The following is a 24,202-nucleotide window of genomic DNA, read 5'->3' as shown; positions in this document are numbered from 1 at the left end:
ATCCTCTCGCGCATAGATTACTGTAATGGTCTCCTGGCAGGTGTGAAAAAAGCCACACTCAAAAAACTGCAGAGTGTTCAGCATTCGGCTGCCAGGCTGGTGCTTAAACTCCCCAGAAGATCTTCAGCCTCCACCGCCCTAAGAACCCTCCACTGGTTACCCTTGCACAAAAGGATCCTATTCAAGATCCTAACCGTTGCTTTTCGGGTATTCAACCACACTGGCCCCAAGTACCTAATCAAACGCTATCCCCACTACAACACCCAGAGGACCCTGAGATCCTCCAACAACAACCTAATAACACTAGCCAACTTCAACCTAAAAACCAAAGGGGGTAAAACTCTTACCCACCTTTCCTCCAAAGCATGGAACGCTATGCCCCAGCATCTGAGATCCCTGACCAAGGAAAGCCAATTTAGGAAACAACTGAAAACATGGATCTTCAGCCTATATGACGAGTATGTGCGGGACACCATCTAACCCTGCCCAATTCCATCCTTCTACACACTTTCCAGTCAGCGCCAGGATGCTTCTTCCGGAGCGACAGTCGCGCTTTATAAATACCTAATCCAATTCCAACTTGGGAGGATGCTGCAATTTAGGCTGATTGAGAGCCGAGTGCAGAGCTTACTCCGCTTCATTCGATTACCACGCCTAGTCTCCGGGGCAGCGAGGGGCTGGTCTGCGGTCAGCTGGATTGGACTACAGGTGCGTCGGCACTCCTCCTCACCAACAGTTGCAACGGTTGCAACGAACTACGCGGGGATGGCGCCGAAGCCTCAAGGACGAAGCACCCGGACGGCAACGGCAGCGGCAGCTAAACAAGCACCAACGATTAACTCCACGGACTCAGCTCCTGTTGGAAAGGCTGGTAGCGTGACAGCGTTAGTGGAATCTCAAAGGGATACATCTGAGATGACATTGGATGCAAGCAAGAAAATCACGGGTAGGCAAGAGAAACTGGGGGAGAGAGCGGGAGTTTCTAAGATTAATTTAGTATCTGATGATACCTTGTTGCCACCAACGGAAGCTAATCTATTGATGCCTGAAACAGGGAGCAACATTGTAGATAATGGGAAGAGCCAGAGAATTAATGCTACTATGGGAGTTAAAGTGAACAGTGCTAATGTCGCAAATGTGAATAATACATTAAACAATATTGCCCGTTGGCTGAAACTGCTATTAATTTACAAACTGGAGCAGATATTGCCTTGACTACTCAAACTATATCTCCATTAGTAACTATCAATATTGCTTCAACTCAATTAGAGACACAATCTGCGGAAAATTCTAGTGCAAATGATAAACTATCTACTCAATCTACACAAGCTTTATCTATTATAGCAGATGAAGTGCTAGCTGAAGTGGGCTCAGTATGGAAACAGAAAGAGTAAAAGAAATAAAGGAAACTTTAGGGGCTGAGTGTCTGGAAAATGTGGAAGGTGCTGAGACAGATGAGGAGTACTGTGACTTTTCCGATTTGGGCAATAATACACCTTCATCTTCATTCTCAACTAAAGATAAAGCTATCAGTATTTAAAAGGGAAAAAACAAAACCAAGAATAAGATTAAGAAGGTCATAAATAAACCCAAAACCACTACTATGAAGACGATAGCAGAAAACAGTCCTATCAGGTACAAGCTAAAGGTGGCGTTAAATCAATGGCCATGAGACTTTCAGGAAATAGTCCTATTGACATAGGTGCTTCATCAAGGGATATAAGTGGCCTTAATGCTGTTACGGATTTAACAGGCTGTGTGGGCTCTAACAAGCGGGTAGCTGAGGTACTCATTGTAACTCAAAGGGCATGGGACAGAGACCGCCCTGATTAAGGCCTATGACGAGATCAGGGCAATCATGGATCAGGGGGGGGCGGCTGTCCTCATCCTTTTGGATTTGTCAGCGGCCTTTGACACGGTCGACCATGCCACCTTAGTCGACCGTGTCACAGCTCTGGGCATAAACGGTCCGGCCAAGGATCTCATTTCATCTTTCCTGGCAGACCGTACCCAGACTGTAAGGCTGGGAGATTTCTATTCACCCATCTCTGCACTTCCTTGTGGAGTCCCACAAGGTTCCTCGCTAAGTCCCATGTTATTTAACATTTATGTAGCGGACTTAGCGAGGGTAATAAAGGAATATGGAATACGGTTAACATCTTATGCAGATGATACCCAGCTGGTCCTGGGCATTCACAAGGACGGCTGCACAGTGGCAGCCAACTTTCAGAAAGCTATGCTTGAGGTCAGTACCTGGATGGCCTCTAATTGTCTTAGACTCAACTCGGACAAGACCGAGGTTATGACCTTTGGAAAACTCTCTCCAGAATGGTCGACTAACTGGTGGCCGGAAAAGCTCGGCCACCCACCTGTCCCAGTGGAAAAAGCCAGAAACCTGGGAGTCATTTTTGACAGCAAGATGGTCTTCGACCTGCATACAAACAAGGTTGTGTCGTCTTCATTCTTTATCCTTAAAAAGATAAAGAAGCTGCTGCCTTATCTCCCTCCCTCAGCTGGGAAGACTTTGGTTTCTACCTTAGTCTTCTCCAAAATGGATTACGGAAACGCTCTCCTTCTCCACACCCAGAAGCGAGTCATAACAAAGCTGCAATCCATTCAGAATGCGGCAGCCAGGATTCTCCTGAGCATTCCTCGCCGCAATTCTACCACTCTTGGCATTCGTCAACTCCACTGGCTGAGAGTTGAGAGCCGCAGCAAATTCAAGGCCCTCTGTATTGCATATAAGGCAGTACACAACATAGGACCCAGGTTCCTGACGGAAGCCTTTCAGCCATATATTCCTAGACGGCAATTAAGATCGGCCAATACCAACCTCCTCACTGTGCCACGTACAAGAACCGCCACCTGGGGAGATAGAAGTTTCTTGGTGGCCACCCCAAAACTCTGGAATCTTTTGCCACAGTCCATCAAATCTGCCCCTAACCTGATGAGCTTCCGCAGGCTCCTAAAAACTTGGTTATTTAACCAGTAAAAGGATCACTGACCCCAGTAGCTCCACAGCGCCGAGACACCCCAGGATATTTGTTGCGCTATAAAAATTACGAAAATAAATAAATAAATAAATAAAATGCGCAAATTACTCCCACTCCCATTCCTATTCCTATTCCCAGCTCTCCCCCTGCTACTGTTACTACAGCTCCTATACTGGTATCAGTGGACGGACACGACCTGCCGGATCCCATAATGGAAGCTTTAGTGGAAGTCTCCTCTTCTTCTCTACTGGCTTCTCAGCCTGCGATAAGCCTTTCACCCATAGTATCTTTGGAAACTCCCAGTACATTCTCTTCCACTACCACTACTACTACCATCTTACAGAGTGGTGTGGCTCACTGGTTAGAGGCGGCAGACCCGTAAGCCGAGAACGGCTCGAGACCAGGGTTCAATTCCCGACGCGGGAGAGTCGTGGACCAGTGTCAAACGGACTCGATAATTCTCGCCTCGGTGCCTACTCGAACCAGGGAACACACTCGGCAACTCTGGGCATTAAGCTTGCCTCATCTCTACAACGGCCCCCCACAGACGCCAGGGATGCCTGGTTTCACCTTGGAGATACCCAGAAAGGGACCTTCTCACAGGGAAATCCAGGACGGGTTCCCCAGCGGTCTTCAGCGCCAGGATACTCCATGGAGTCGCAGTGCGCTTTACAAGTACACCACAGGCTGCAGCAAACACAGCAAATTTAGCTGATGCAGGTCTTGGGATGGCTTTGAATACAGGACTAACAAAAGAGACTGCTTTAGATGGGCTAGAGCATTCTTCATCTTTGCCTGTGGATTGGACCCTTCAAGGGGAGGTGTCGTCTTCATTTCAGACGATTTTACAACTATTAAACGAACAAAAACAGGAAGCCAAGATTCATTATCAGCAGATGAGGGAAGATAGTAGTAAGACTCAATCTTCTTTGCAGGAAATGTCTTGAAAACTTGGAGCCATCTCCCAGGATATGGAAGAGCTTCAGCAAAGAGTGGTTTTAACAGAGGAAAAATCACTTCGCTCTGAAATAGCTGTGAATAAACATGCGGCTGAACTATGTCAAATACAAGTTAAACTTGAAGTTTTAGAAAATAGGCAACGCAGACAGAACCTACGCATATTTGGAATTGTGGAAGGGGCCGAAGGGCTGACCCTAGAGCAGTCATTGTTTAATTATTTCAAAAAGCTTTTCCCGAATTATCAGACTGGGATTGGGATTTGCAGATACAACGTGCCCATCGGCTCCCACCATTTCAAAGAAATAAAGGTGGTAAATATCCCCGACCAATTCTGATATGTATAGGTAACTTTCTGCTCCGCCAAGCTATTTCATTAAAAGCGCGACCAAACACTCCAGTTACCACTGAACTAGTTACTTTTTTTGTTAGATCTGATTTAAGTAAACTCTCTTTGGAACGACGATGGAAACTGAAACAATTTATTGACCCGATAAAGGAATTGGGTAGTCAAGTTTTCTTGCAAGAACCAGCTAAGCTGAAAGTAATTAAAAATGGCCGCTCTTACTATTTTCTGGAAGAGAATGAGGTGGAACGAGCATTGGCTACTTGGAAATTGGAAAAAGATGGACATTGAATAATGCTTTGTTCTAAATAATGTTATAATAGGTGATAGGGCACGGTATTTATGTGTGAAATTTGGGTGTTTATTTAGGGATCTAGTGTTATTTCTTCCACTTGTCTCGTTTGATTTAATGAGCCAGAAGGCAGTAAAAAGTATAAAGCAATAGCGATTGCTAAGCGCGGTTTTGTTTATTTGAAACTTCACTTGAATGCCCGGATACTCTAGGCGGCTGACTCCGCTCTTTGGCTGCCAATATAGCGGCAGCCGGTCTAAGGGGGGGACCTGCAGGTAGCTATAGGGTGGGGGGGTGGGGGAGGGGGGGTAGTGTGCGAGGTGGGGAAGGGGGAGGTATTTCTTGGGGTAAAAAATGCATCAGGGGGCTAAAAAACTATATAAATGTGAGGCATAGCAAGATTGTTTTGATTTACTGTAGAGGCTTTATAGATAGGGAAATATACTGTATCAAATAAAATGTTTGGTATGGAATGTGGTGGGTTTAAATAGCAGGATTAAGAGGAATCTTGTGTATGAGGAACTTTAGATGTATAATCCTCAAATTGCGGTTATCACTGAGACCCACGTAGCATATAAGGATAAAAAATTGCTTAAACAACTGGGATATGACATTATAGTTTGTACTGAATTCAATGCTTCAATCCGGGGGGTGGCGATACTAAAACATAAAAATCTGAAGGTTGAAATACGTAAAACATTAACTGATAAGGCGGGCAGATGGGCAATTGTACAGATAATATTGGAAGGCTGTAAATATACAATATGTGGGGTCTATGCGTCAAATCAGGATGAGCCAAAAATTATTGAACAGATTAATATGGAATTGCTCGCATGGGATGGGGAATACATTGTGCTTGGAGACTTTAATTGTATTATGAATTATAATTTAGATACTACCAAAAAAAGTTCGTTTCAGAGAATGAGGAAAACTAGGGCTGCAATTATAGATCTGGCAGCAATTCATCTTCTTAAAGATGCTTGGAGATATTTATACCCCAATTTGGCCGGCTACACGTATTATTCCGCAGCACATAAATCATGCTCACGCATAGATATGGTTTGGGTCTCAGATTCTATTCTCGGAAATAGCTCTATGGCAATTTGTCCAAGGGTAACTTCGGACCACAATCCGATCTCTTTAATATTTGAGGTCACAACTGTGAAATCTTCTCCTCGCCTCTTCTCATTTCCTAGATATTTATTCATGGATATTAATTTTGTGAACCAACTTAAAGAGCATTTAAAGGAATTTATTGACATAAATATACACTCTGCTCGACCTCTGATAGTATGGGACGCTTGTAAAGCAAGCATACAGGGATTCACACAACAGTTTATATGGCGGCAAAATAAAGAACGCCGATGCCAAAATGAGAAAATGCTTGCGGAAATACTTGATATTGAACATCAAATATCTGAAGCTTTAGTAACTGGGGTAACGAATTTGGATACACTAAGCTTCAAATTAATTGAACTTAAAGTAGCTTTAAAAAACCTTCCTAGGGCTAAGAGTATTAGTAAACTAAAGAAATATCAACTTAACCAATATGAAAATGGCGATAAGATTGGCAAAGTATTAGCTTACAAAGTGGCTGAAGATAGATCTCAGAATATTATTAAAGAAATTAAAGGGGATAATAACCAATTATTTCTTGACCCCAAGTCAATATTGCAACAATTTGCATTGTTCTATCAAAATCTTTATACACCAGAAACCGTAGTTACGGAGGATAATATTAAAAATAATATAGCGGTAAACAGAGTCAAAACTTTGGAGCCTGAACAATCTGATCAACTTGCGGCAGACATTACAACGGCAGAAATTAGAAATGCTATCAACTCCTTAGCAGCTGGCAAAGCTGTAGGTGAGGATTCTATTCCCTTGGAATTATTTAAATATTGTATGGAGGAACTGATACTGCTATTAATCAATGTGATTTATGCTATTGGCAATGGGGAGCAGGCACCATAGTCTTGGAACCTAACCCAAATTATTTTCTTTTTAAAAAAGGGCAAACCACCTCAGGAGAGAGGCTCTTATAGACCAATCTCGCTCATTAATAGTGATGCTAAAATTTTTGCAAAAATATTGGCAACTAGGTTGGCATCAGTAATGTCTCAGCTTGTTTCCTCCCAGCAACATGGGTTTATCCCAAAACGAGATACTACAGCACATATTAATATGGCTATCACTGCTTTTGATGCTGCTCGGACCCAGTCTACCCCACTCTGTATGATTTTATTAGATGCAGAGAAGACATTCGACCGAGTGGGGTGGGGCTTTTTATGGGCTGCATTGCAGGCGTTTGGTATCAAAGGCCAATTCTTGAGATGGATCCAATCGCTGTATGGACAAGGTATGTTACATGGGAAATTGCTCCTCTACTTTTTCAATCAGGAGAGGGACACGGCAGGGGTGTCCTTTTTCACCCCTGTTATTTGCTTTGGGTATGAAACCTTTTTTGATTGCACTTCAGAGCCAAGCTTTAATCTGCCCTTTTTTAAACGGTTCAAATGCTCTTGATATTACTGTGTATGCAAATGATGTTGCAGTTTTCTCTTCCAATGTGCCTCAAGCTATGAAGGGTATTATAGTAAAAACAGGGAAATATGGCTTAGTTTCAGGCTATCGACTCAATACCAGCAAAACTCAGATTATTATGAACTAGCAACCGCCATCCTCGGTTTTAGGAATTTGTTCTGTAGCAACTTACCTGAGGGTTAAAATCTCCTCGGATATTGATCTAATTGTGGCATTGAATTCTGAACCATTATCAAAAGAGACTGCTATGCTATTTAAGAAGTGGCATAAGTTACTGCTTAGCATTATTGGCCGTATAAACCTGGTCAAGATGAAAATATTACCCACATACTTATATCTTTTTTGTTCGAGTCCCTTACGGGTAAACAATTCTTATTTTCTCAGGTTAGAGGGTATTATCAGCAGTTTTACATGGGGATATAAGAAAGCCCGGCGGGCTGTGTCCTCACTTAAACTTCCTTTTAATCAAGGAGGACTGGCTCTCCCGGATTTTAAACTTTATTATTGGTCGGCTTTTCTGATTCGTTTTCGTAGCCTGCGGATCCCCGATAAATACTTATATTTTCATAGATTTTTGTTAGGGCGGGATGTTAATATGTTTCTTTATAGGCTAAATGACCCCAATTTCTTTAAACGGGTAAAGTTCAAGACGATACGAGATACAGTTAATATTTGGCGCTCTATTCTGGTTAAGAATAAGGTCTCTATTTTTCATTATAAAACACCCTTGTGGTGTAATCCGGGTCTACCTGCAAGTTTTCATGACTCAGCTTGTCGCTTACTATCAGACTCTGGCATTAAACTATTGGGAGATTTATATGACCACAAGGGATTTATGGTATATGAACGACTGAAGATGTGTTACAATTTGCCGGAAGTGGCTCGGTTTAAATGCTATCAGATTAAGGATTACCTAGTGAGGAATTAGAGCTTACTACTGTATTAGATTCCGAGGTTTGGAATTGTATCTATAGAGAAGCAGATAAAGCCCTGATTAGTATAGGGTATAAGATCTTTTCTGGCTACAATATTAACGACATTACAAAATTAGCTGAGAAATGGGGTTGAAAGCTGGCAATGAATGTACCACCAGATTTGATTACTTCATCTCTTAATAGCTTAAATGTGTCAGTTCAATCTTCCAGTCTTAAATTACAGTTGTTCAAAACCGTATGTCAACTTTATCATACCCCCGAGAGAATTCTTAAATGGGCAACAAATAATAACTTCAGTGACCGTACGAAATGCCCAAAATGTGATCTAAGTGGTGCTGATATTATTCACATGTTCTTTTCCTGCCCACATCTTATTGAATTATGGGATGGACTAACTAAAGCTGTTTCTGATAGACTTGTTTGTCCTATTACATTTTCATCAATGGATGTGTTGGTGGGTATATCTGGGGGTAATAGGGTATTTTGTGACTTGTTGAACATCTTAGTTACATGTGCAAGGCTGATTATTGCTAGAGCTTGGATTAAAAAAAAACACCAACGGTTATGGAGTGGTGGAGTCTTGTTAAGGAAATATATAACATGGAGCTTGCTCTTGCTGCTACAAGGGGCTTGCAGATGAAACGGAAAGTCGACAGAATGTGGGGATTAATAATGTCTTAATATCAGTATATTTTTCTTCCTTTTTTTTTAGTATTTTTTTGGGGTTGGCCTCTACTGTGCCTATGATTTATGTATTCTTTTGCATTGGATATGGTAATTCACTGATTTTGCTAAATTGTATGTAGACAGTTATTGCTTCTTATGGTTCTTCTTTTTTGTTCCCCTTGATGCAAATAAAAATATTTTAAAAGAAAAAGGACCTCAATGAGGAGGTTAGTCTCTTCAGTAGCTGTAGCCAGTGTGGGTGGGGGAGGCCCTGTGTCAGTGGTGAGTCTAGCCCACAAGTGTCAAAGAATACGTTATTTTAGTCATATTGTTGGATTTCATTATCATCATCCGGGTTAGGGACGCTGTACTGTTGTGGAACAGTCTTCCAAGACACAGAGGGCAAACTGTTGGTGTGGGTGCGATATTGGTGTAAGTCATAGTTGATTAATCTAGGAGTCCGAAAGACAATTTACTCTACCTCCGATGTAATCTGTGTCGATGGTGATACTTATGGTGCTTGTCGGTCGAGCCATTGTACTAGGCATCAGGCTTGGCACCTAGCCCGGAATCCACCTTGGTGTGGAGTACAGTGGCACAGTCAGTAACTAATTCGCTAACGATAAACTGACTTAAGGCAAATCAGATCCTTAGGGCTCATTAGTGCTCCAGATGGATCTGGTCGGGTACTAAATTTCCTACGCATGGTGTCCTTGAGCAGTTGCTGCATTGTGGCTAACGGACCCAGGAAATCGAGGTACATCAAGACCGGCACCGGTTCAGATTGAGGGTACCAAAATCATGGTCTGGAGGTACCCGGCGTTGTAAGACTTCTTGTGGACAGAGTTGGCGGGACAAAGGGGAGTTGTGCTTCAATTTCCTCTGTTTCTTCTTGGATTTCCTTGAAGATTTTGACCTCAAAGATGATTGATCATGAGCTCGCCCTCGGGAGGGAGACCGCATCCACGCCCTAGATTTCAACCGGGACCGGGTCTCCTTTGATTGCTGCCAGTTCTCCGTGCCATATAACTTGGCTTTGTGGTCTCAGATGATTTTAGGGTTCATCTTCGCACACGTGTTGCATGATGTTGAATCGTGCTTGGAGCCCAGACACCAGAGACAGACCTTGTGGTGGTCCGTCACTGACATCCGCTTGTGGCAGTCCTTACACTGTTTGAAACCTATGATTTTTGGAGGGGCCATGTCCCTTGTCTACTGGAAAAAAAATTGCTGAGAATTTTCTGTCAGATCCTGAGAGAATCAAGTGAGCAAGCTCCGGATCCATGTCCGAAGGTGCAGAAAGAAAGGAACTGAAGGCATGCCTGGAGGTGGGGCCCCTCACATCCAGAGCAGGAAGGACCTGACGCGGAGCCACACAGTGCCAACTACTGATGTGCAAGGGAATTGCTTCGAAAATTCTCCAATCCAGTCAGGCACCTGAGGGTATTTACAAGGTGAGGAATCTGTGGTTAGAAGTATCCATCTGAAAAGAAAGTTCCAGCCATTATTAAATCTAGAAAATCACAATCATTTTGTCCTTCATCACCATTTCAAAATGGAAAATAATAGGTCTCACATATTCTCCTTCCAGGGGACTAGATGTGTCTGGAGTTGAAGGATGCTTATTTAACATTACAAATTTGTTGCAGCCACAAGAATTATCTACAATTCCTTTGGTTCGGTCTATCCTCTGCTCCATGATACTGATAACTGAAACAAACAGTTGTGGCAGGTCTCAGGGACCGAGGATGGTAGTATACTTGGATGATACGATATTCCTAGGCCAGGAAAAGAATCCATTGCTGGAGCAGGTACAGATGGGCATAGACTGAATCCAGTCGCTAGGCTTTATCGTAAATGTGGAGAAATAGGACCTGAAACTCTAAAAAAAAACATGGAGTTCTTAGTAAGCTCAAGATGTTCTTGTTCTTCCAGATCTAAAGTTAAGGGTAATAAAGAAAGAACTGAAGATGACAGTGGCAACATATTTAATATCTAAACCTATTACCAACATGTATTATTCTCTTTTTTATCAAACATATGAATAAAATGAAATGTTGCACATTTTAACAAACCTCTTTTGTTTACACTGAGTTCTTTACTATCAGTTGTCTATTCTTGAAAAGAATGTTGATGTAATGTTTATCAATTGAACTGCCTAGGAATTTTTGTTCTCAATTACTGCTTCACAGATATTTCAGTTGAAGGCCGGATAAAAAAGCTTTAGCAGCATACACTTTTCTTCACGATTAAACCAATGGAAAATCACTGTGCTTTTCTGGCTCTTTTTCTCATGATACACAGGTGTATGGTGCAAATACAAAGGCGGTCGACGAGGGTGGTCTTGATGGCACCACTTTTGACGGTGCAATCTTGGTATCCCTGCTTCCCAGCATAATCTCTGCAGCACAGCTGTTCCGCTCGGCTTGTTTTAACTGTAGCTAGTGAAATTACGTGTCAATGTGAAGAGAGGAATGGTCTGAACACGATAGTTCTGCAGCTGATATAGAGAAGTATTGGTGTACTTTGGTGCAATCTTGGTATCCCCGCTCTACTATTACAGCTTGTGACAGATTACCTAATTTACTGATATATCTTCAATTGTTGAGGGTTGCTGATATATCTACAATTGTTGAGGGGTCCTTAGCAGCAATATCACAAGCTTGTTAAGTTGGGAAACCCGACAATGGTGGCATTGAACCTCTCAGGTTGCTCTCAGACATGCCAGGACTTTTGCAGTCTGCTTCAGAGTACATCAAAGCATCATGTGCAGAAGGTATAACTAAAGCATATCATTCAGCCTGGGAGGTTTGGAATGGCTGGTGTAAGAAACAGGGTATGGATTCTGTTTAATCAGATGTTACAGGACTCTTAAATTTCTTGGCCTCTTTGGCGGCAAGTCAGAAGTCCTATAGAACTATTAAGGGGCACAGGTAACCAATGACAACAGGATATCAAAAAGTTGATGGAAACCAGCAGGGGAACACCTTTTGGTTTGGGGATTGCAGATGAAAATCCTCATGTAAGGTTCCTTAAGCATTATGTACAGATGGCTGGGGCCCTTAGAGCCTCTGCCCGCATGCATTGATTTCATTACGCAAACTATTCAATTGGTGTCCGCAACTACACTGTGTAGATGGGCTAAATAGATGCTGGCCCTTGCTGGGGGTGTCCCAGTGTGTTATGGCTTCGAGAACATTTTGAGAAGGGGCTAAATTAGAAGATATATTAACATTAGTAGGTGGGTCTAGAGTGTCAGTGTTCCAGGACTTTTTATTGCACGACAGTTCGGCATGAGCCAATGACAGTTATTAATATAGTATAAACTTGCACAATACCAGCCCTCCTATCTTTTAACAAAATTTCAGATTCAGGTGTCAAGCAGAGTCCTGAGTTTAATAAAGACAAAGGAGGCAAATATTATCCCATTGCTAAATTCTATGCCTGCTAATATGTTGTTTTGGTTATTCCCAGTGAACAAGAATAACCAGACAATGGTCTGAGTTGCCAGGTGGCAATATGGTTGATGCAAGACAATCCTTTTGGATGGAGGACACGCTCCGCAAATAAGTTCATCAAGGAAAAGAGGAAGTCGTCTGGCTACTTATATGATTTGTTACTTTTTGTAATGTTTTAAGATTTTTCCAGTGACTTTAAACTTCATTCATCAAGTGGAGCGGACATGTTAGTTGGACTGCCCATATTTATAGAGGGTTTATGTATTTTCTTTATGATACTGCCTGCTGGGGATGGCAGGGTCACAGGAAGTGTAGTGCCTTGAAGGTACTATTTACTAAACAGCATGGAAACAAGGCATGATATTTGCCTTTTTGTCTTTAATAAAATCACCAACTGGCTAGGAGAATCAGCAAATCTCTGAAGCACAGCTGTTCACCTCTGCCTGTTTTAACTGTAGCTAGTGAAATTACGTGTCAATATGAAGAGAGGAGTGGTCTGAACATGCCAGTTCTGCAGCTGATATAGAGACGTATTGGTGTGCTAAAGGCCAAATAGCTACTGCAGACTGCCACAGAGATATGTCAACTGGAATGTGAATTTGGTATGGAGTATCTGCATGACATAATCAATGGTAAAAAGGTCATAGAGATGAGAGACGCCTGCTTAAGAAGGAATCATAATGACGGAAAGAGTGCCAGAGTTGAGGTTCAGCCTAAACTTACAATAGGAGTTGCTTCTCAATTAAGAAGCCTACCAGTGTTACATTATGAGTGTAAATGTTTTAAAGAAACTGACTAGTGGCTATAATACCGGAGGTCTAACGGCAGAGTCCAGTTGTGTTGTTCACACACCGAAAAGAAGGTTGGGCACTATGGAGAACATCTGTGTTTTTTTCATATTAATGTTCATCCAAAATTATTTTATCTAGACTGAGCAAGTATGGTTCATTAGGGTCTAGAGATGGTCTGCATTGTGAACTGTTATGTAGGTTCAGAGTGTGGATAGCATTTCTTGTAGTGATAAATAAGAAGCCCTGATTTGTGTCAAGACTGAGTTTTGTTTGTCACTTTGGTACACAAGAGAAACTGGTAGTGGTTGAGTGTATTCTGCATCTGCTAATCTGGTGCACGCAATACCATGTTATGTGTAAATGGTGAAATGCATTTGTGTAAATTGTATTTGGTGATCCGGTACGCAATATATCCTGATCAGCGATACTGTAGTTGAATTTGCAGTACCAGTACATAGTATGCTGTGGTTTGGATTACGTTTTTTGTATTTGCAGGACTGGTCTTCAAGAGAGCCTGGTGGGGTTTGAGTGTGTGGAAATTACATGCATTTACTATTCTGTCACACAAGAGACCATGGTGAAGAGAAAGCCTGAATCACATTACTGTGCTTCTGAACAAAATACCTTTGTGTTTGGGAGTTTGCACTTAGTATTTCTGTATGCAAGAGAACCAGTTGTACGGGTTGAGTGTGATTCAATGATTCACAATACACTTTTTGTTTGAGTAGGAAAAGCGGTAGATTATACCATGGGTATAACAAGAGGAAAAAATAGCACAGAGCTGTGCATTGAAATAGCAGAATTGCACGATTTCATTGTTGTCAATATCAGTAGTGTATTTCCTCATATCATAGTTGTGATGTGTATCTTCAGATGGACCCTAATGTGTATTCCAACACCAGTCCAGGCTAATCTAGTTGTTGGTCAAAATGGGTGGTGCCTGGTGTAAGACTATCTGTTGTTTCCTCATTACAGAAGGGAGATGTGTTGTATATTATGTGTCCTTTTTGTCTTGCTTAGCCTGGAGATGTGATGTCAAACATTTTGGAAGGTGTTACTAGAATGAGATGCATTTTGGAAGGAGACCAAGCAGGGAGCTGATCCTGCTCCCAGTGTGACCTAATTACTTATAAACTTAAAGATGCCTATTTTATATTTACTGAGTCCTTACAGGTACTTGATGGCAAAGAGAGATTTTCACATTCACAACAGGTGCACAGAATGATATGTTCACAGAAGCAAATCCTAAGGCTTCTATCCTGCATGATGTCAATTTCTGGAACTCTCAGATTATCCAGTTTTACACACATTCAAAAAAGGAGACATATCGATGATGGGTTTTCTTTTTTTTTAATTAAACCTCCATTAGTTATTTCTTGTAATATAATTGATGCTTCTTTTCCCATCGCCAGGCACAGGACAAGGACTCCGGTAGGCTTGACACAATGTACAATTAACTTCAATGATCCTACAGCTGGTGGGAAGGTTACACAAAAAATGTACCCACAACTGTTACAGCAACTACCGGCCAAAGAATATTTGGTTGGGGTGGGTGTGAGAGTTCCACCCCAAGGTTCATTTATAATACAAGGGAAAAAGAAACCGAGGCGAGTAGAGTTAAGACTATATACAAAAAATACATTTTACTGCAATAAAACATGTTCTTTAAAAATTAGAAATGCAGAAGTGGGGAGGAGGTTTTGTGGTAGGACAGTGGGAACCGGAAATTAAATATGAAAATCCAAAGTATTTCCCATGGCCTTTCAAAATGGGGCGCAGAACCTCTACCTGGACATACACCTTGGTACACGCCTGGCATCCAGGTAAGTGGACTGGCCTTTAAAGATCTAATGAACTTTGATGCAATGCTGAAAAGCTGACGGCTAAAGTCAGCAGCCTTCAATAGACACCTACCTGTCGGGATTGCTCACTTCATTACTAACCAGTCCACTATTGTACGCAGCTGTTCTGTATTGCATCAACTCTCAGCACCGGCATTTCTGCAAAACAGCTGGTTCCTGTGCACTATCTGTTTCTAATATCACTGAACACCGTCACGCCTCTGGACATAATTCACGTGCCAAGCAGAATTGCACTAGTGAAGATAAACTTTTAGACAAAGATGGCATTTGCAGATAGTAGTTGCTTCCATGACTGATAAAAGTTCACAATCACAAAAAAGAGGCATTTTTTCAATACGGTAAGAAATCAGGTTCGACAACATTTGGGAATAACAGCACTGTTGTTATTAGTGTCGGATAGTCCACCCTAACTCCTAAATGGCATTCTCTTGCAGGGAGCACGTTCCATGGATCTCAGCAGCCTGTCATGCCATGTATTCAATATGGATGTTTGGGGCAGATAGAGTACGGACTTTATATCTGCTATGAACACTCACTGGATGCATTCAGTAATGTTTTAGAAACAGGTGTGCGCAGTTGCTTGCTAGCAATCTCTGTGGTGTATTTCACTTTGTTTTTAGAGAAAGATTTACCTCGATCCTCTGACTGCAATCTCTTTGGCCTTGGTGTTAGAGACAAATCTGTAAAGGCTCTACCATTTTCTCATGCAATACATTTCCTGTTGTTAATTGAGCCAAGCTGGTTTGTCTGGTGCCTAGCACTCTTTCTAATGCTTTGTGCTGGCTACTGGAATTGGAAGCAACTGAATCTGCCACTTGCTCTAAGTGCGGTGTAAGCAGCCTAGGTGTAGAGACAAGTCTGAATGGTCTCTAAAGCACGCCATGATACAAAACCTTTGCTCTTGATGACAGAGAAAGGGTTGAGTCGTTTAGCATTGTTGCTTGTCACATGGTGTGTAATGCAAGATTGTGTGGTCTCTCTCTTCTAGGATTCACTTCCAGGCACTTTAAATTGTCTTCCCACAACTAAAACTTAAGCAGAGGTAGCAAAATACCAATTAATTTCCCAGAAGAGAACTCTAACATGGCTAATGAAAATCGGCACAGGATGCAATAATACTCGATTTCCTCAATTCAACTGGCGTGTGGACACAGAATTGCTTTTATGCTACTTCTGCCCTAACTTAATTAAAATAGGTTATTAATTTCCTGGTGCTGACTAAAACATATAATGGGTCCAGTTTCTTCTTCTAAAGGGAACATGGTCCAGGTAGATTTGAAGAGTAAGCGACGCACCAGGGCATCAAATAGGAAGAGGTTCCGAATGAGCGCTCTTTGACATGAGGTACAAATCATGAGCAGGCACTTGCGTCTCAGTTCCTAAGCTGAAACCCTGGCCAGGGAAGCACACATTTAGAATCTTACAGGGGATGAAAAGGAAGGTATAGGGTTGAATCATCAGTTCACAGACATCAATAAATTACAGGTGGGGAGAGCTGTTCCTATATACAAAGTGTATGCCGCTTTTCAAGGACAATAAAGATTTGGTGGGGACTGGATGGGAAGACTTGGGTAATATTTATATAGGAAGGTATTCACACCTGATGAAACTACCATGCGGAGCGGGGTGTCAGGGCAACAGCGGACATAGAACACTATTTATGGCCTTCTCATTTTCCTGCTGAAGTCACACCAATGGCTTGCCAGTATTCGCTTGGGATACTTCCATGTGACATCACAGTAAATGGGTAGATATCAGCAAACACCCTTTGCGTTCCTGAGAGACAGTTTCACTCACTTGAATCTGTGAAAATTTCTTTTGTTGCATAACTCTGAACAACAAAACAAGTATTGTAAGAATATAATGTTACCAAAACAACTGAAAACGTTCTTGCGTGACCTGAATACTCATGTAATCAAAGAGTCAATCGTGCTTTTTTCATAATTCAATTCTATTCTTGCGAGGTGCAGCCACAAATGATAGATCACCAACACTGAAAGAGGTCTTGACTACTGAACCTAGTTCCCACTTCAAGCTTCCCATTGCATCCTGCCTACCCTCTGTATTTTCATTCTGCCCTACGTTTGAGGCCTCCTTATTTCCTAAACACAGGTCACAATAACTTCATTGATATTCTCAGACACCACTTTTAGTTACTCACATTCTGAACAAAAACTGTTTTAGGATTGCTCTCACACAGCACGACATTGCCAAAACGATTCACATCTTAATAATCTTCAGAAATTATAGATTTATAAATGATAAGGACTGGCTTCTTTCCATCTTGATACTGCTAAGCGGGCCAATATCAAAGTGTTTTATGATCAGCTGAGCAGGATTCAGACCAATTATGTTGCTCATAAACACTAAAACCATGATCCAGGGCTGTTCTCCCAATAATAAGAGCCTTACAGTGGCAATACGTAATCGTAACCAAGCGTGCATGTCTCAACATGCCATTCACTGCCATATCATGAATGTATCAATATGGCACAAGGTCTGAAGATCTCAAAACAAACCAATACTCTCACTCAGGAATGGCTTGCCATCATCATTATAAGCTACACTGATTCACCGCCATCGAAAATGCAATTTCGCAAAACCAGTCTGAATAAACTCTCCATACTGGGATTATCTGATTCACTCTGACCTATGCCCAAATAACATTTACGCTCAAGCATGGGCATGCAATCAATCAATTTTAGTGAGTCGGGGGAACTAGTCAATGGCTCAACAGATTCACAATACACCCTTACTTTTCTCTATACTGAGCAGATAGTTTCATCATGTCGTGATCAGGTTCACATTCAGGGGTACCTTTATCTAATTGTAGTAACACTAGCACCCAATTACGTTCTTTGTTGTAGTCCACTCATTCTTATATTGTCCAAATGGTTTTATGAAGCCTCACAACATAGAAAGCCCTTATTCTAAAAAGGATACACACACCAATGTTCTTACTCTATTTCATCCGGTGAAGTCTAAAAATGTACCCACTTATGACATTATTCCAAGAGAACTAAAATAACCATGCATGTAGCTAATCAAATGCCAACCCACAACCAGAAATTATGGCACCACATTCTGGCTGACATCTATGAATGAGCTAGAATTAAAGCCAAAGATGACCATCATCCAATCTTGAATATCTTCTCATTAACCAATATTGTAACACAAGACCTCCCCAAGGGGAACTCTTAACAGATCTACACCCAGGTGTGGAGAAATATTATTTTAAATATACCGATAACTAGGTAATGAATTATTTTAATCCCATCGCACATTAAATGATGCCCTCACTCTATCACAAGAACACACTGTGAGGCTGAAGAAAATATTTACAGAAGAAAGATCCCTTTCGTGCAATATTCATTTTTAATTTTTCACCTCTCTTTCAGATCAGTTTCTCCTTCTTGACTACCCGAGTGGAGCTACTGGATATACAAATGCTCCTAACATAACACCTTCTGCACCAGGACCACGGATCTGGGATACAAGTGTTCATTCTCAAATTGCATCCAAAGATTCTCTTAAATAATCTCAACCATACATCAAAGTACACCAGTGTTTAACCCCATCCCCATTAGGAAGTCACAAATGGGGATATCACTCCACAGTTCACTCCAGGCAGATTACCAGTCTTCTTATGAATTATAGCCTACAACAATGTAAGTGGATACCCTAATCCCATTGGAAAGGCATCCTAATGAAATACTAATTATTAGCTTTTGTGTGACCCAACAAATAACCTTCAGTTTCACATTACAGAAGTTCATGTACACCCGAGGATAACAATTGGGAATACATTCTAGAAACATATCCAGGTATGCTTTCAAATACCCCAAGTCACATTAATGTCCATGAACGACCTTTGCTAGAACGATGCAAGTGTACATCATAAAATCCACCAGCTCACATTAGGATATGGGGTCATCAAATCCAATCCAGAGCCACATCAAACTCCAACCATCTGTACATGTAGGGATTACCTCACCTAGTCTGGTCTACTGCTTGCTCCTAAACTATTATGGCTTGTGCTTAGTGATGAACTCGCTGCTAGACTTCTGTGCAGAGGTGCCTTACGGTCAGCTAGAACTGTAGGTGCTGGAATGATACAATTCCATCCAGCCTTACATAAAGGGATGTCTGAAGTAATCTCAATTATATTCAAGGAACCTTCCAGTTGGCGCTTTTCAGAAAATCAAAGCAATTGTTGGCATTTGAATATTTACAAATCAACAGTGTGAGTAGATGTGTTCAGACAAGTCTCAGTGTTAATGATGTTGATGGTGCTTAGGACTTCCTAAGTTATTAATCCTTCTTCGCAACCCTAGGGTTTCATACATTCATACCTTACCTATGGAGCTATCGCCAACTGTGTGGCTTAATTGCTGTTAGTAGTCACATCTCTTTCTTTGTGTGGAGGATTGAGCTTTGGCTACTCCCTAACACAAACAGCATCTACCCTGTACCCCAAATCCAGCTCTCGCTTCATTTCCAAAGATAGACTGGAATTATATATTTGGCCACAAAGGCCTGCCTGGATCACTTCACAGGTCATGTTCATGGGTTGTTTTGTAAAGTTTCCTTCTGCATCTGTACACGGGGAGGTAAACAGCAGGGACTTGGCATCTTCCTGAATATCTAATGTCTTTATACAAAGAATGGAGGAAAAGTGCTTTACTAACACTGAAAGCATTGAATTTATAAAAAAAGAGAAAGAAAAAATGGAACGTGACCTTTAAAGATTCTTCTCCTAGCATGGGCCTCCTCACCCATACATGCAGAACATCTGGGAAAAGCCTGAAGAACAATGGCTGATGTACGGCATAAGGCTCATTATTGCATTCAGTGGCTTATCCCATACAGCTCGGTCTTGGGCATTGGCTCAGATGAATTACAGAGCAGCATCCATGACCAGTCAAAAAAAAAGGAGCAGAAAACACTAGCAATTCAGTCATTGACCACAGGAAGTGAGCTTGAACTCCTCTCATAGTGCAAGGGCCAGGTTTCAGTTGAAACTCATTACACAGGTTAGCTTAGGCTTTACCTTCGGTCTAAGAATATTTACAAAAAAGACCTTAAGGTTCCAGGGGAGCACTTGTGTACGCCATGGCCTCACTCCAAAAAATATTAACTTCTGCAGTGTAACAGATGCCCCCACCTCCCATTATTCTGTTCACGCAGGCCCTAATATATTCAGCCAATCTCGCTGAGGAATGTTCCATCAGGTAATCTGCTGTCAATGGAGACCCCCACCACAGAGACCCTGTGCGGAAAGTAGTCCATCTAGTCGCAGAGGAGGATCCTATCCTCATATGTCCTTCATGAGGCATCAATGTCAGGGTTGCTGAATTTGTTCGAGTTTATGCGCTTTGGTCTAGACCCTGGCTCCTGGGCTTCATGCAGGGTAGCACGGGTCCGCAGCGCCACTGGTCGGAAGAGCTCAGGTCCTTTTCTGGAGTCATCCTGCATCAGGAGGCGGCGGAAGTGGTGCTGGGAAAGGTGCTGCACAGATCATGCATCTGACAAACATCCTTGGATTCGGTCGATCCATTGCTGGGCATGTACCACGTCCTGGGCACAGAAATTGTAAAATCTTTTTGTTGTCTTCAGCTATAAAAAAAAAAGAGAGAATATGTGAAGAAAGGACTGAACTGCTCAGCCATACTGTAAGAGCAATCTGTATTTTCAGCTTAGTGTAGGGAGCTGCACAGGCAGGAAAATCATAAGACTAAATAGCCTTTGATTATTAACTGTAAACAGTACAATTTAGGCAGGAGAAGTTACTCAAAAAAAGAGATACTAATCTAATTTAATCAGTAATCCTTTATTCGGTATTTAAAAAACACCATAAAAGTACATATTTATACATTTAAAAAACAATTAAAATACAATTCATGAACATCGCCTGCCCGCTACACGGTTGAGTAGAGATGATTGATGGGAGATTCATTCAGCACAACCCTCTTGTATTCCTTAAACTTAAAGCAACCTTAAAAAAATTCATAATACAAGACAACGTAAGAGGATCATTGGCCCTTTGCAAAAATATTAGGGCGACCGTAGCATGTCTGAACTTGGCCTGTTTTAAAATACCTACTAAAAAACTGCCCCTGGGTAATACATAAAATGGGCATAGTAATACAAAATGGAAGGGTGTCCTGCGGAGACCGATTGTCACAGCCGCAGGCACCCTTCTGCTCAACAGTTAAAGTAAAACCTGGCGGATCTGTCAGGAGGTGGTGTAAAAGGTTGAGCCTAAAACCATACTGTGGGTGCAGACTGTGGGTTAGCATTCTTCCACTACTGCTCTACGTGAGGCTACCTGATCCAAAAAGATTCTCTTAACTCTGAGTTTATCTTGAGGGATGATTTCCGTTGGTTTTGTGAAGAGATCCTTACAACCAATTCCTTCAAGGGAAGTCTTCACATACTTTAACCATGGGATACTCATTCCTTTATCCCTATCCAGACAATCTCTAATAATTTGCCTGATCAAGTCTGCCTCCGTGTTGGTCCAAATCTTTAGCCAAGCCATAAGGGGTCTAACCTTTACCACATCCTCAATGTATGCCCTACCCAGTTCCTCGTGGACAATAAGGGCCGGTGTGCTTTGTGGGGTTTTGAGCACCTTTCTCAAATATTTGTTCTCCTCCAACTGTAATTGACGAGCATTTACAAAACCCCAAATTTCGGACCCGTAAATCACTTTTGAGCAACATATTGAGCTGTACAAATTCATTATTTGCTCTGGAGACCACTGACCCAGCCTGCGCCCGTAGTTCATTATAGCACCAGTCGAGGCCACTAGCGTAGTAAATCGCTCTTCAATAATGTTTTAAAATTTAAGAGCCCATCAAATAGTAGGCCAAGATAAGAAAAGGTTTGTATTTGCCCTGTTTTATGTGCGCCTATTTTATAGGAGAACTTCTTGCAGGGTTTAGTTCCAGCCAACATGACATAGGACTTGGTCAGGTTGGCCGATAGATCTAGGGTATCCATAAAACTAACAAACCTATCTATCAGACGCTGAAGTTCCTTGGGGGGGGGCGGGCTAATAGTACTGCGTCGTCTGCGTACAGCAGCACTGGGCAGAGTCTGGTACCTACTCTTGGGAAATCCACCTTTAACTTGCCTAGCGCCTGATCTAAATTACTGATGTACAGAGAGAACAGAAAAGGGGCCTGAATGCATCCCTGTCTGACCCCGCTAGTACAGGGAAAAGGTTCTGTAGTGCCCCCCCCCCCCCAAATTAAAACGCACTTTGGCGGAGGTGTTCCAGTGCAATGCTCTAAGAATATTTACCAAACCCTGGTCAACTCCCACACTGTTCATCAGGGTCCATAACTTCTCTCTATTAACAATCAAAGGCTGCGGTGAGATCCATGAACCCTAAATATACTGCTTCATTGCTGGCTATGGTATACTTTGCCACCAATCAATAAAGGTTCAGACACTGATCTGTCGTCGACCTCCCTGCCCTAAATCCGTACTGGGCATCAGTGATAATTTGATGTTCGTCAGCCCAGTCCATAAGGCGCATTAGGACCACTCGGCTCAGGACTTTAGCTGACGCACAAGTTACTACTTGTGTAACGATATATCTGTAAGAGACATTAGTTAGTTATAGATTCCTTACCTTAGAATATCCCCAGGCTTCAGACTGGATCCAGAAATTTTTGCATAGCAATACCCCTGCGCGTCGGTAGGCATCGTCTGCGGCTCCGCGTCCGTCGTCGGCGTCGTTAGCGCCGGAATGACGTCGTCGGAGTACTTAGACGCCGCCCATGCGCGCTGACGTCAGTTCTGATACACAGCTTTTCCGCGCCAGATACGCAGAGCCATGATAGAACCAACACTGGTGCCATGAAACTAGGGCCCTGAAAGGGGATGACCTTAACCCTAGATATCGGTTCGCAGAACGGGGAGGATGGGTGGGTCGGTAAGGAATCTATCACTAACTAATGTCTCTTACAGATATATCGTTACACAAGTAGTAACTTGTGCATCTGAAAGAGACACGTTAGTGATAGATTCCTTATCTTAGAATAGATACCCCAGCAATACCAACCCCGGTGGTGGGTCTGCGAACCAATATCACACCAGAAAGTCCTGGGGGACGGAACGGCCAAAGAAGCCATCCCTACGGACTTGACTGTCCAGGCAGTAGTGTCTAGCGAACGTGTGCAGCGAGGCCTACGTAGCTGCCTGGCAAATGTCCTGTAAGGGTACTCCTCGCCCACGGCAGTTGTTGTTGCCGTGGCTCGAGTGGAATGAGCCCGTAATCCAGCAGGGGCTCCTTTTTGGCCATGGAGTAAAATGCCTGAATACACAAGATGATCCACCGCGAAATGGTCCTCTTGTGTACTGCTTTTCCCTTCTTCGCGCCCACGTAACCAACAAAGAGTTGGTCATCCACCCGGAACTGGCGTGTGCGATCTAGGTAATAAGAGAGCGCACGTTTTGGGTCCAGACGGTGGAGCCTCTCATCCTCTTTCGAGGGATGCGGAGGCGGAAAGAAGGTGGGCAAAGTAATGGACTGCCCGATGTGGAAGGCCGTGACCACCTTGGGCAGAAAGGAAGGTCGTGTACGCAACACCACCTTGTCCGGATGAACAGAGAGGTAAGGTGGAGTAGAAAATAAGAGCCTGGAGCTCACTCACTATCCTGGCAGAGGTGATGGCAACCAGGAAAGCAGTCTTCAGGGTGAGAAGACGGAGAGGACAGTTATGGAGCGGCTCAAAGGGAGCACACATTAGATAAGTGAGTACAAGATTCAAGTCCTACTGGGGCATCACGAAGGGAACAGGAGGGAACATGTGTGTGATGCCCTTCAGAAATCTATTAACAATGGGGGACTTGAATAAGGAAGGCTGATCAGGTAACCGTAAGAAGGCGGAAAGAGCAGAAAGGTACCCCTTAAGAGTGCCCAGAGCAGAGCCCTGCTGGGCAAGGGAAAGAAGGAAGAGTAGAACTTCAGAAAGGGGTGCAGAGAGAGGGTCCACAGCCTTTGCTGTGCACCATGCCACAAATCTGTTCCACCTGCAGGCGTATACCGACTTTGTGGAGGGACGCCTGGCTGCCAGAATGATATCACAGACTTCGGGAGGTAAGTCAAATGGCCTCAACTGCCGCCGCTCAATCTCCAAGCTTGTAGATGGAGACTGGACAGGTTCGGGTGCAGGACCGTCCCCTGCTGCTGCGACAGAAGGTCCTCCCGAAGAGGCAGACGAATCGGGGGGTCTACTGAAATGCTGAGTAGCTCGGGATACCAGTATCTTCGTGCCCAGTCCGGAGCCACAAGGATAACCTGGGCCTGGTCGCGCCTGATCTTCTTCAGCACTCTGGGCAGAAG

At 42.8% G+C, this 24,202-nt stretch overlaps 1 protein-coding gene across 8 annotated transcripts in view; it reads right to left on the bottom strand.

The window, feature by feature from the left end:
- Positions 1–14,313: 14,313 nt before the first annotated feature.
- Positions 14,314–24,202, bottom strand: part of SBF1 (SET binding factor 1) — a 1,591,024-nt gene continuing 1,581,135 nt past the window's right edge. For all 8 annotated transcript variants that reach the window (XM_086918836.1, XM_086918839.1, XM_086918838.1 and 5 more), the window contains one exon: positions 14,314–20,460. In XM_086918836.1, the coding sequence (XP_086774962.1) occupies positions 20,362–20,460 (99 nt within the window). In that variant the 3' untranslated portion in view covers positions 14,314–20,361. The remainder of the gene's footprint in view (positions 20,461–24,202) is intronic.

Source organism: Lissotriton vulgaris, chromosome 1_1 (genome assembly GCF_964263255.1).
Source record: "Lissotriton vulgaris chromosome 1_1, aLisVul1.2, whole genome shotgun sequence".
Taxonomy (NCBI): domain Eukaryota; kingdom Metazoa; phylum Chordata; class Amphibia; order Caudata; family Salamandridae; genus Lissotriton; species Lissotriton vulgaris.
This window is presented reverse-complemented; position numbering and strand designations above follow the sequence as displayed.